This window comes from Oncorhynchus masou, chromosome 30, assembly GCF_036934945.1.
Source record: "Oncorhynchus masou masou isolate Uvic2021 chromosome 30, UVic_Omas_1.1, whole genome shotgun sequence".
Classification (NCBI taxonomy): domain Eukaryota; kingdom Metazoa; phylum Chordata; class Actinopteri; order Salmoniformes; family Salmonidae; genus Oncorhynchus; species Oncorhynchus masou.
Window position 1 is genome coordinate 43,505,423 of NC_088241.1, and position 13,253 is coordinate 43,518,675.

General features: G+C 46.8%; 1 protein-coding gene across 3 annotated transcripts in view; it reads left to right on the forward strand.

Moving 5' to 3' along the window:
• Window positions 1–12,049, forward strand: part of LOC135522634 (MAGUK p55 subfamily member 7-like) — a 273,268-nt gene extending 261,219 nt beyond the window's left edge. For all 3 annotated transcript variants that reach the window (XM_064949080.1, XM_064949082.1, XM_064949081.1), the window contains exons 16-18: window positions 1,984–2,092; window positions 4,500–4,643; window positions 11,202–12,049. In XM_064949080.1, coding sequence (XP_064805152.1) covers window positions 1,984–2,092; window positions 4,500–4,643; window positions 11,202–11,381 — 433 coding nt within the window. In that variant the 3' untranslated portion in view covers window positions 11,382–12,049. The remainder of the gene's footprint in view (window positions 1–1,983; window positions 2,093–4,499; window positions 4,644–11,201) is intronic.
• Window positions 12,050–13,253: the final 1,204 nt, after the last annotated feature.

The window sequence follows — 13,253 nt, forward strand, 5'->3', positions numbered from 1 at the left end:
ACACACAACATGCACGCGCGCACACACACACACACAACAGGATGGCTGGGCTGCTGAGTGTGTATAGAGTGTCAGAGCATGCAGAGCGAGGCTGGGACCAGGGTAGGGCTGCTTCAGCTGTGGTTGGTCATGGGGCACGGCATAGGATGTCTGTCGGGGAGTTTAGAGTTAGGGGTGAATGTTGGGACTGTGATGTGGCCTCAACGCTCTGGACAATCCACACACACAAACACAAATTACAAGGCACTGGAGAGAGGAGAAGAGTGAGAGCCTTGTTTTTTTGCATTGCGCCTTGATGCATGCATTCATAACACTGTACACACACACACACACACACACACACACACACACACACAGAGAAGCTCTCTCTCTCTGTGCCAGTAGGGAAAAGCTCCATGAGAAATGGGCCACGGGCAGTAACTAGCAGTGTGTGAGAATGTGTGTAGATTTCCCAAGGAAAGCCCTGTTCCCTGTAAAAAATGGATGGTATCCATACATTCCCAGTTTAGCTGAACCAGTCTTGGCATTCTACACTGCTCTTATCTACATAGCAGCACTTGTGACAACAAACAGCATAGCTTGTTTCAGTGTATGGCTATGGCAGGCCTTTTAAACATGAAATGAAATGAATTTCCCATAACCAAATGTAAGAGCTTGTTAGACTACCGGCTCCTTTTCTGAAACGGAATCAAATGTTCTTACATGAGGCAATTACTATAAAATGAGTTTTACATGGATTTTAGGACTGCAAGTACAGACATTCAGCCCAGCGATCATCAGGACCAGTCTGATGCCGTGTCCAAAATGGTACCCTGCTCCCTCCGTAATGCACTGCCCTATGCCCATGTGGACCCTGGTCAAAAGTAGTGCACTATATAGGGTCTGGGGTGCCTTTTGGAATACACACCGAGTCTACCAACACACACACTGTCTTATTATTTAGAAATGTAAACTTAGTAAGACACGCACACACACACACACACACACTAGACACGCTCCTGGCATTCTCCTCCTACACTTTAAACAAACAGGTGTTACTGATTTAAAGTGTAGCATAGAAGATTATATAAAGGGTTATTGTGCCAGACTGTCTGGATTTGTGTTGTACTGAAGAATGCTATCTGAGGATTCTTCAGTGGTTGGAAGAGTAATCCCTAGTCCCTGAGGTACTGTAGTCTTTTAGAATGATCTTATTCTGAACACAATCTCAGTTGTTGTGTGTGTGTGTGTGTGTGTGTGTGTGTGTGTGTGTGTGTGTGTGTGTGTGTGTGTGTGTGTGTGTGTGTGTGTGTGTGTGTGTGTGTGTGTGTGTGTGTGTGTGTGTGTGTGTGTCTAAATAAGAAAGGAGTGCCTTAGAATAAGATGTTAACACAGCCAGTCCTCAGGCTTGGTGAGTAATACGTTGGTTTTATTTGACGTTAATATTAATGTTCATCCCAGCCTGTACTTCTAAATGATGTGAGTGAAACGTTTACTCACTGACCTACTCGTGTGCTTTTTTACACATCTCTCTCTCTCTCTGACTTTCCCTCTCTGTGAATTTGTGCTGCAAAATGAATTGCCTCTTTAAGGACATTAACGTTTTTCTAATATAATCTCCCTCTTTCTTTTATTTCTCTCTCGCTCTTGCTCCCCCCTCTCTCTCTCTCTCACTCTTGCTCCCCCTCTCTCTCTCTCTCGCTCTTGCTCCCCCTCTCTCTCTCTCGCTCTTGCTCCCCCTCTCTCTCTCTCGCTCTTGCCCCCCCCCCCTCTCTCTCGCTCTTGCTCCCCCCTCTCTCTCTTGCTCTTGCTCCCCCCCCCTCTCTCTCGCTCTTGCTCCCCCTCTCGCTCTTGCTCCCCTCTCTCTCTCGCTCTTGCCCCCCTCTCTCTCTCTCTCTCTCTTGCTCCCCCTCTTTTTCTCTCTCTCTCTCTCTTGCTCCCCCTCTTTCTTTCTCTCTCTCTCTTTCTCTCTCTCTCTCTCTCTCTCTCTCTCTCTCTCTGTAGGTTCATAGAGCATGGTGAGTATAAAGGGAACTACTATGGCACCAGTCTGGACTCTGTGCGTTCGGTCCTGTCCAAGAACAAGGTGTGTCTACTGGACGTTCAGCCTCATGTGAGTTACACAAGTCCCTGACCTAGTCACAATCTTCCCTTTACCTCTACCCGCCATCTCTTCATTCGTTTCCTGTACCCTTCATTCCACCACTCCTTTTCCCTCCCAATGTCCTTCCAACTCTCCCTTCATCCCTCCATCCAAAAATATAAAAAGCAACATGCAATCATTTCAAAGATTTTACTGAGGTAACGTTTATATAAGGAAATCGTTCAATTTAAATACATTCTTTAGGCCCTAATCCATTGATTTGACATGACTGGGAATACAGATATACATCTGTTGGTCACAGATACCTTAAAAAATATAATTTAAAAGTAGGGGCGGTGATCAGAAAACCAGTCAGTATCTGGTGTGACCACCATATGCCTCATGCAGCACAACACATCTCCTTCACAGAGTTGATCAGGCTGTGGCCTGTGGAGTGTTGTCCCACTCCTCTTCAATGGCTGTTTGAAGTTGCTGGATATTGGTGGGAACTGGAACATGCTGTCAAACACGTTGATCCAGAGCATCCCAAACATGCTCAATGGGTGACATGTCTGGTGAGTATGCAGGCCATGGAAGAACTGGGACATTTTCGTCATCATGGAATTGTGCACAGATCCTTGCGACATGTGGCTGTGCATGATCATGTTGAAACATGAGGTGATGGCGGCAGATGAATGACACGACAATGGGCCTCAGGATCTCGTCACGGTATCTATGTGCATTCAAATTGCCATCAATAAAATGCAATTGTTCGTTGTCTGTAGCTTATCCCTGCCCACACCATAACCCCACCACCATCATCATGGGGCACTCTGTTCATATTGTTGACATCAGCAAACCGCTTGCCAACACAATGCCATGCACGTGGTCTGCAGTTGTGAGGCTGGTTGGATGTACTGCCACATTCTCTAAAATAACTTTGGAAGCAGCTTATGGTAAAGAAATTAACATTAAGTTTTCTGGCAACAGCTCTGGTGGACATTCCTGCAGTCAGCTTGCCAATTGCACATGCCATCAAAATGTGAGACATCTGTGGCATTGTGTTGTGTGAAAAGACCATACATTTTAGAGTAGCCTTTAATTGTCCCCAGCACAAGGTGCACCTGTGTAATGATCATGCTGTTTAATCAGCTTCTTGATATGCCACACCTGTCAGGTGGATGGATAATCTTGGCAAAGGAGAAATGCTCACTAACAGGGATGTAAACAGATTTGTGCAGAGAATTTTAGAGAAATTAAGCATTTTGTGTGTCTGGAAAATGTCTGGGATCTTTTATTTCAGCTCATGAAATTTGGGGCTAATGTTGCGTTTATATTTCCACCTCTCTCTCTGCCTATCTCCTGGAGGAATCTCATCCTTCAGGAGACTTCAGAGTCAGCGGTGGCTTTCTGCGGGCCATGGCTGCTTACTGGGTTACCAACCAAACCTGGCTTAAAGGGCCATTTTTAGCAGCAATTACCGCTAATGTTCCTTATTTGAAGATTTCCTCTTTGGCTTATGTGTCTGGGTGGTGGTGATGATCTGCTTTTCTTTTTTTTAAGTGGCCTGTATGTCGCTGAAAGCCCACAAACCCCACAGTTACAATCCTTTTACCCCAGGCCAGACCTAGCACCCACCCTGCCTCAATCCTGCCTCTCACACACACACTCTTGCCTGGGCCCCATAGGCATCCTCTGTTTGTTTTCTCTGAGTAAGTAATCATATAGAGTCCGAAATACACTATTATATAGATTACTGGCATGTTTTCGAGCCATCTCTCCTTGATCAAGTGCCTCGTTAGCCCATGCTGTTTGTGTACATGTGTTTATATGCGCGTGCTCGCACGTGTCTATGCCTTTGTGCTCCCTTGTAGCTCTCTACCCCGCTCAGTAGTCAATCACATGAGTTTCATGTCAGCCTGGCGGTGTTGCAGAGCGAGGGATGTTGACTGGTCCCGTGCTGACTGGATGAAAGCTCTCCTCCTCTCTTCCCTCTCTGTGATGGAGATTAATGGTAGTCTAGCACCACTTCCCTCCTGTCTTCTGCTCCTGTCTTTGTCTGGGTCCCAAGTGGCACCCTATTCCCTATCTAGTGCACCTAATAGGGAATAGGGTGTCGTGTTGGACTCGGCCTTCGTACCGGCCCAGGGTTTCGAACCCGCTCAGCAGAACACAGCGAGAGGCCGTGGTATCGGGCCCAGAGGGAGGTGGACCGGCACCAGTTAACACTGCTCGGCTGCGGTTCAGTACACACACACACACACACACACACACTGTGTGCTACGTGTCAACGCGACCCAGCTGTGTAATGTGTCATCGCCTCTGCACTGTGACAGATGGAGATCTGGGACTAATTCCACTCTGCGATATCTCCAGATAGATGAACCAGACACTCTCCTCTGCTAACGGTGTTTTCTCTCTCCTCTGTGTGTTGCAGACGATAAAGCACCTGAGGACGGCAGAGTTTAAACCTTATGTGGTGTTCGTGAAGCCGCCGCCCATCGAGCGCCTGCGGGAGAGCAGACGGAACGCTAAGGTCATCTCAGGCAAGGACGACAAGGGATCTGCCAAATCATTCTCCGTAAGTCACGTCAGCAAAAACAATGAAATGTTTTCGTATTGTCAAGAGAAGAAACGTTTCAACGTTTCACCTTGTCCAAAATCTGTGACAGAAAAGCCTTGCGCTTAAAAGTTTGCGTCTTTTTGAAGTAAAAACAATGTCACACAACGTCAGAAAGTTGAAATGACTGGCTATTGGTGACGTGGTGGGAAGGATCAAACTTGATACAGGGGTGTAAAAGTTGACACATTTTTACAGTACTCCTGTAAAACAGGCAGTTTTAGAACGTCAAACAACTTCTTTTTTTAAAGGTAAGATCCACCAAATGGATAATGATTGGCTAATTGCGTTGAAAGCACACTTCCCACTCAGACATCTCCAGTGAAAAGTGATGTGGTCTTTGTGTGTGTCACTGTGTGCGGACGTGTAATGACACGTTATAAGGTAGGATCAAAGGTCATCGAGCAGTTTTCGTGTACCACATGACCAAGCTGTAGGGTTATCAGAAACCCATCTAACACAAACTTTATCTGGGGCTCTGGGGGAGCTAGTTGTGGTGGTGAGGTCATATTTACTACCTACAGCTTTCTGTTGCAGGCTAGGGTGTATGTGTGCTTGCGTGCGTGCGTGTGTGAGCATGTGTGTGTGTGGTTGTGTGTGTGTGTGTGGTTGTGTGTGTTACACACCTTTCCTCCGCAGCAAGTCGCAGCCCACAGCCGGGCCCCACATGAAACCAATTAGCCGTGGTGCGTTGCCGTGGTGGCGGCGTAGACGTGTGGCAGCTGATGGCTTTTCCAGCCCGCCGGGTCATCAGGTCCGGCGCTCGCGTGTCTCTCTCTCTCCGCTGGGCCAGAACCCAGGTCACAGCCACATGCTGGGCCGGGATGGAGTGATATGATGACGCGAGAGAGAGCGTGGGGGAGAAAGAGGGAGGGGGGGGGGAGAAAGCGTGAGGGGGGAGAGAGAGTGGCTGTCATGTTGGAGGCGTGGAGGCTTTCCACGCGCCAGCGCTGAAGGTCGTGTCAACCGAGCCGGGAGGGGAGAGGAGGAGGAGGTGTAGACCGGCAGGTGCAGATCAGATCGGCGGGCGGCTCAGTGGGACGTCTGTCTCGGCCTTCGCGGCCCCGCAGGGCTCTGGGCCGCTCTCTGCCTTTCGTCTGTTCTCTCTCTCCATCTCTCCCTCAGTGTGTCTGCTCTTTTCAGCTCAGAGCATCAGGGCCTGCCCCAAATGGCTCCATATTCCCTATATAGTGCACTGTGGGCCCTGGTCAAAAGTAGTGCACTATTCAGAGAATAGGGAGCAATTTAGAGCACCGCCTCAGCCCCACTTTGAGGTGTTACTCCACAAATACCTCTGTGTTTTCACCATGAACTAACCTAACACACAGCCCAACGCGGCTCTGGAAAAGGACAGGGTTAGACACAGCCGCTCTTAACTCAGAACATCCTTCGTTGAGCCGTCACTAAGTTACACAGTACCGTCACTGTTTTAAACACAACATGTCAGAGGGACAGCATCTCTTCTTAAAATCATCCTTAAAGCATTAGATGATGACATAAATTCACCGGTCACCTCACTGATATACAGACATAATGTATTAAAGTCAGAAGCATCACTTTGTCCCCCAGTCGTGTACAGACTACACATCTCTGAGGTCGCTGATATGTTTTTGTTTCATCTCAGTAAGACAGGGATTTCTTTTCGCCAAGCTCTTGGGCTAGAGGACATAGGCAAACAGTTCCATCATGCATGATGACGACCATCCTGAGGGGTGAGAGGTCAAACAGAGAGAGGTCAGAGGTCATGCTATCGACCTTTGTTTGACCTTTGGGTGAAAGTAACCCTCTGCTCTCGGGTATAACTCATGTGAACAGTGAGCAGTCGTTGCCAAAAACAGGGCAGACTTTGACATTGATTGCCCTGGCCTATAATACCTTTATTAGATCCAGAGTTCAGAGCTCAGGTAACACATCCAGCCCCAGCGTTTTATTTTGTTACCTGGTTGAAATATTTCCTGTTACCAAAGCCCTTTCTGTAACCTTTTGTGGAGATTGACAGACAGCGTTTTAAACCATCAGGTGCCAGCTATTAAAGAAAGAAAGACTGTTTGGTGGAAATGTCACTGCTGGATAATATTCTCCGTCTGCTCTATTTCTTTCAGTCGAGACGAATGTTAGAGGCAGCAGGTCTGGTCATTGTCCCATCCAGACTACTGGAGAACAGACGTTTCATTGTTTTAACAGAGCCTTCTATGCTTTATTTTACCTGAATGCATTCATATCTGTTTTCAAATGGGGCTGACGTGAAATATGAGCCCAAAATCAGTTATGATACTGTAATACGATAATGAATATGTCCATATTCCTATTCCTAGTAAGAGCAGAATAATAAGTAAAGGGTTCATGGGATAGGGCTACTTACTGATGTCTTACCTTTCCCTCTAGCCAAGCAATGACATTCTGTCTTCTTTGAGAGAGAGTAAATCAGGGACCTCTTGCCGAACCAGATCTGTTCTGATATTTTATGTCATTTTAATACAGAGGGCAGGTGCATTTTATGGGTATGAATAAAAGCAGATTTTCCGTTGAGGGCCTGACCTCCGAGGGGATGGCCAAGAGACATCAGGACTGAGAGGAGACCTTATCCTGGCTCAGTACCATAGAGATCTCTCTCTGTTTCTGTGTTTCTCTCTCTGTCTCTGTTTCTCTTGGTCTCTTTCTCAATTTCAATTCAATTTAAGGTCTCTATCGCTCTCTCTCTCGATCTCCGTATCTCTCTCTCGCTTGGTCTGTGTTTCTCTTCCTCAATTTCAATTTAAGTCTCTCTCTCTCTGCCTTTGTTTCTCTCTCTCTCTGCCTTTGTTTCTCTCTCTCTACCTCTGTATCTCTCGCTCTCGGCCTCTGTATCTCTCTCTCTCTGCCTCTGTATCTCTCTCTCTCTCTGCCTCTGTATCTCTCTCTCGGCCTCTGTATCTTTCTCTCTCTGTCTCTGTATCTCTCTCTGTCTCTGTATCTCTCTCTCTCTGCCTCTGTATCTATCTCTCTCTGCCTCTGTATCTCTCTTTCTCGGAATCTGTATCTCTCTCTCGGTCTCTGTTTCCCTCTCTCTGCCTCTGTAGCTCTATCTCTGCCTCTGTCTCTCTCGGTCTCTGTTTCTCCCTCTCTCTCTCTTGGTTTCTGTTTCTCACTCTCTCTCTCTCTGTCTCTGTTTCTCTCTCTCTCAGCCTCTATCGCTCTCTTTCTCTCTCTCGGCCTCTGTATCTCTCTCTCTCTCGGCTTCTGTATCTCTCGGACTTTGTTTCTCTCTCTCTCTGCATCTGTATCTCTCTTTCTCTGCCTCTGTATCTCCCTCTCTCGGCCTCTGTATCTCCCTCTCTCTGCCTCTGTATCTCCCTCTCTCGGCCTCTGTATCTCTCTCTCGGGTCTCTGTTTCTCGCTCTCTCTCTCGGTCTCTGTTTCTCTTCCTCAATTTCAATTCAATTTAAGGTCTCTATCTTTCTCTCGGTCTCTATCTCTCGGTCTCTGTATCTCTCTCTCTCTCTCTTTCTCTCTCGGTCTCTGACAGGTCTTTCTCTTTTTTCCCCATAATGGCCTGCTATGGTCATAGAGAGGGAGACTTGCCCTGTCATGGACACTGACCGCCTGGTTGACATGGAAACGGCATACACAGCGTCTCTAGGGCTTCTTCTGTCCATGTCCACCCCACCGTCCTGTTGCCAGTTCCTGGTCTAATGTCCAAAGGGTTGGAGAGCTGCTGGCAGCAATAGCTGCGTAGTGCACTACTTTTGACCAGAGCCCTATGGGTATCGCGTGCCATTTAGGAGCACCCTGGGTCACTGTGTTCACGTCCAACCTCCATCCTTTCCAAGGGCTGACCACAGAGGAAGGTTACCAAGGGTCAACAGCCTTGGATCACCGGAGGGAATATATGGTGTACGGACGGACCGAGCCACTTCAACTTCCTCTCAGCCCTGACCAACAAACCTCCTGCTCCCTCCTCAACCTCTTCCCTTCCTCCCAGACGGAGGAGGATAAAGCCATCATGTCTTCTCTCAAAAGACAATAGGCCGTGAGATAATGTGGGTGGATTTATTACTGCCTTGTACAGTAGACAGTGAACACGGGAAGAGAAAGCTGTACGAGGGCTGTGTCGGAGGCAGAGTGGTATGTTTGTACTGTAGACAGTGAACACGGGAAGAGAAAGCTGTACGAGGGCTGTGTCGGAGGCAGAGTGGTATGTTTGTACTGTAGACAGTGAACACGGGAAGAGAAAGCTGTACGAGGGCTGTGTCAGAGGCAGAGTGGTATGTTTGTACTGTAGACAGTGAACACGGGAAGAGAAAGCTGTACGAGGGCTGTGTCGGAGGCAGAGTGGTATGTTTGTACTGTAGACAGTGAACACGGGAAGAGAAAGCTGTACGAGGGCTGTGTCAGAGGCAGAGTGGTATGTTTGTACTGTAGACAGTGAACACGGGAAGAGAAAGCTGTACGAGGGCTGTGTCAGAGGCAGAGTGGTATGTTTGCGGAGAACGTGTTATTGTCGTGTCATGGCGACCGTTTAATTTTAGCTGCACGACTAATCAACTATGAGGTGGAAAACCGCGAGCCGCAAGTAACTCCTGGCTCGGAGCTGTTAGGCTGACAAAAATGAGACATTCTAAAATTGTAGATTTTAATGAGTTTCTGTGTGAATTTGTGTGTGTGCGCATTTCCATCAGTATGTGTGTCTGTATTCCTGCCTATGAATGTGTCTGTATATATGTATTTATATTTGTGTGTTTGGCAGAGTCAGTGGAGATCTGAAGCTCAGTATTCCTCTAGTAAAAGGAGCTAGCTAAATGTAGCTAGCCGCTCTAACCCTGCCATGTTCCCTGGGTTTGAGGCTGGAATGGACCAGGCCATATAAACATATCACCGTGCAGTATAATACCATGCCATCAGAGAGGGGAAACTGTAAGGAGGTAGCTAGCCTGGTCCCAGATCTATGTGTGCTGTCTTGCCAACTCCATTCATGACAGTGACCATAGGAGTTGCAAAACAGCACAAGCAGATCTGGGACCAAGCTAGCGGTGAGGCCAGGAGTTGTATAGCTACTAGGTTCATGTGCCTAAGCCATTTCCATTTCTGAAGCCCTCCCATTTTTAATGCCTTGTCTTTGGCCTGTCTCCATAAAACCAAAGTGGCATGTATCAATTATGGACCTTCTACTTGCTTTGTCAGTTATAGATATGTTTAGTATTTTTCTGTTTTAAGGAATATTTTATTTCTCTTCTGAATCGGATCGGCTATGTGTAGCCAAATGAGGATAAAATGAAAATTCCTTGAGGTTTTGGACTCTGTGTGTGTTACGGTTTTGTAAAGTGTGTGTGTCCTTCACTTACACGGGGCTGTTTGGGTCAGTCTGTTTATCTGTGTTAATGGCTGTTATGTTTGTTTATGTGTATGTCTCTGAGATTCTCACTTACTCGTGCCCTTTAGTCTTCATAGGCCATCGACAAAAGCTTGTCCCGAAGATAAGCAGAAAATAGATGTCTGTTTCTCTCAAAATGGACAGTAAAATATACAGTTTATTAGGTACACCCATCTAGTACCGGGTCGGACCCCACTTTGCCTACAGAACAGCCTGAATTCTTTGGGACGTGGACATGTTGCTCTGTTGGTATCAAGGGACCTAACGTGTGCCAGGAAAACATTCCCCACACCATTACACCACCGCCACCAGCCTGTACCGTTGACACCAGGCAGGATGGGTCTATGGACTCACGCTGCTTACGCCAAATCCTGACTCAGCCATCAGCATGACGCAACAGGAACCGGGATTCGTCGGACCAGGCAATGTCCTCAATTGTCCAGTGTTGGTGATCACGTGCCCACTGGGAGCCACTTCTTGTTTGTAAGTGATTTAGCCCATCTGTGACAAGGACCGATGAGTTGTGTGTTTCCGAGATGCCGTTCTGCACACCACTGTTGTACTGCGCTGTTATTTGTCTGTTTGCGGCCTGCCTGTTAGCTTGTATGATTCTTGCCATTCTCCTTCGACCTCTGTCATCAACGAGCTGTTTTCACCCACAGGACTGACGCTGACTGGATGTTTTTTTGTTTGTCTCACCGTTCTCAGTAAACCCTAGTCACTGTCATGCGTGAAAAGCCAAGGAGGCCAGCCGTCTCTTAGATACTGTAACCGGCGTGCCTGGCACCAACGATCATACCACATAGTCGTTTACTGTAGGTCACTCGTTTTGCCCATTCTAACGTTCAATTAAACAGTAACTGAATGCCTCGATGCCTGTGTGCCTGCTTTATGTATATACAGTATATCAGAAAAGTGAGTACACCCCTCACATTTCTGTAAATATTTGAGTATATCTTTTCGTGTGACAACACTGAAGAAATGACACTTTGCTACAATATAAAGTAGTGAGTGTACAGCCTGTATAACAGTGTAAATTTGCTGTCCCCTCAAAATAACTCAACACACAGCCATTAATGTCTAAACCGCTGGCAACAAAAGTGAGTACACCCCTAAGTGAAAATGTCCGCTGAGTGTATATTTTATTCCATTCTATTCTTGTCCAACAGGAGGAGGACTTCCTGGAGATGGTGAGCACCGCCCAGCAGATGGAAAGCCAGCACGGCCACCTGTTTGAGAAGATCATTGTCAACGACGACCTGACGGCGGCATTCACCGAGCTGAAGGTGGCTCTGAAGAAGGTGGAGACTGACACGCACTGGGTCCCCATCAGCTGGACTCACTCTTGAGAGCCACAGAGAAAGAGTGAAATACCGTTTGGAGAAAGAAGGATATAAAAAGGGGAGGGCTTTTTAATGAAGTTGGTTCTGTGTCCACTGCGTAGGGGGTGGGTGCTGTCGGGTTTAGGATGGATGCTGGACTGCAGAGAGGGCTGACTTGATGTGTGTCCCAAATGGCACCCTATTCTCTATATAGTGCACTGCTTTGTGAAAGTGCTTTCCAAATAGGGAGTAGAGTGCCATTTGGGACGAAACCTGTGTCTCTGTCTGGGTCTTCCTCTGGGCCCTGTCTAGCTCAGTCAACATGCAACACGCTGGACATCTGAGGGTGGGGCTGGTCTGATCTGGTTCTAGACCGCTGCACTGTCTTCTAATCAGATCGGTGTGACTGCCCATCAGTGCTGTGCCAGAACGTACTGTAACTTCGGACTCCTTCCTTAGTGTGTTTTTAACATTAGTTCATAGAAACCTAAGGGATTTGTATTGTTCTGTGGATGGTGGGTGGTTTGTATATTAATGCAGAATCGGGGAACAGATGAAAATGTTTTTTTGCCTTCAAGTCTTAAACTCAGCTTGGGTCTGAAACTGCACCCTATGCCCTATGTAGTGCACTTGTTTTGACCCGGGCCCATAGGGGATAGGGTGCCATTTCAGACACCGCCTCAAACTCAGATAAACGTTTCCCTTGTGATTTCTAACGCTTCCATAGTCTGCTACACCAAGGTATCAAAGCAAAAACATGGCAGGGACAGTACACTCAAAGAACGGCAACAACAGGTGTCATTTTATTTAAGATAAATTAATATATTTGAATATTTTTCTGCAGTTTTACATACCTTTTTTATATATAACATATCTATAGCATCATCTGTAAGGAAGCATCATGACACTGTAAGCTACAACCTGAGGTGATTTCTGATATTACTTTGACATTGGAAGTTTTTTCAGTCAGTGTTATGTCGTCGCACCTCAAATTCCCAAGGTCCTACTTACACCGCGTGTATTTTAAATGGCAAGCTATTCTGTGTACTGTGCACTACTTTTGACCAGAGCCCTGAGCCCTGGTTAAAAGGAAATAGGGTGCCATTTGGGACACGGCCTAGGTGTTTTCTAATTTTATTTTAGGGGCTTTTTTAAATGTAAAGCCCTCCACCCTGCCCTACTCATGATTGTGCCCAGGCAGCATAACAGTTTGCTATTTCAACCAGCAGACATTGGCTCGTCGGTTGTAAGTCAAATGTTCTCAATATAGTATAATTAGGGTGGAGTTAGTGTTATTTTACCCTCATAAAACAGGCCTAAAACAAGGAACCTAATAGAGGGGTCCATGGCGCTAGTAGATTTACAACAGACAGAAACACAAAGTAGCTGATTTTAACTTAGCAAGGTTCAGGTTATATAGAGAGAGGTTAGAGTCGCTAGTTATTTGCAGGATTCCTCCACCCCTCTCCCTCTAACCCTCCTGTCTATCCCTCTACCATGTTCCTCCTATACAGTATGCTGGCTATATCCCAGGGTTATGTGGCTAGACTAGAGCCTGTCTTCGATTGTTTGATGAGAGAATATTTGTGTATACCATATCTAGGGTTGCGAAATTGCTGGGTACAGTGACCTCAGTGCCCCTATGTTCTCTCGCTGTCTCTCTCTGTGATTTCACACTCTCACATCACCAATCATGTGGCGTTAGTTCGTTAGCTCTGTGTTGAGCTAAGGTCATCATGAGTCATGACGATGCACCAGAGCGATCTCGCTGTCTGTCTGGTGTCTCTTCTCTTTTACAGCAGGTTTCCCTCTATCCCTCGCTTCCTTTATCCCAGTGTTTTTGTTCATTTCAAATGTTCTTAGTATCGCAGATACACCTGTTCTGTATTTTTCTGATTA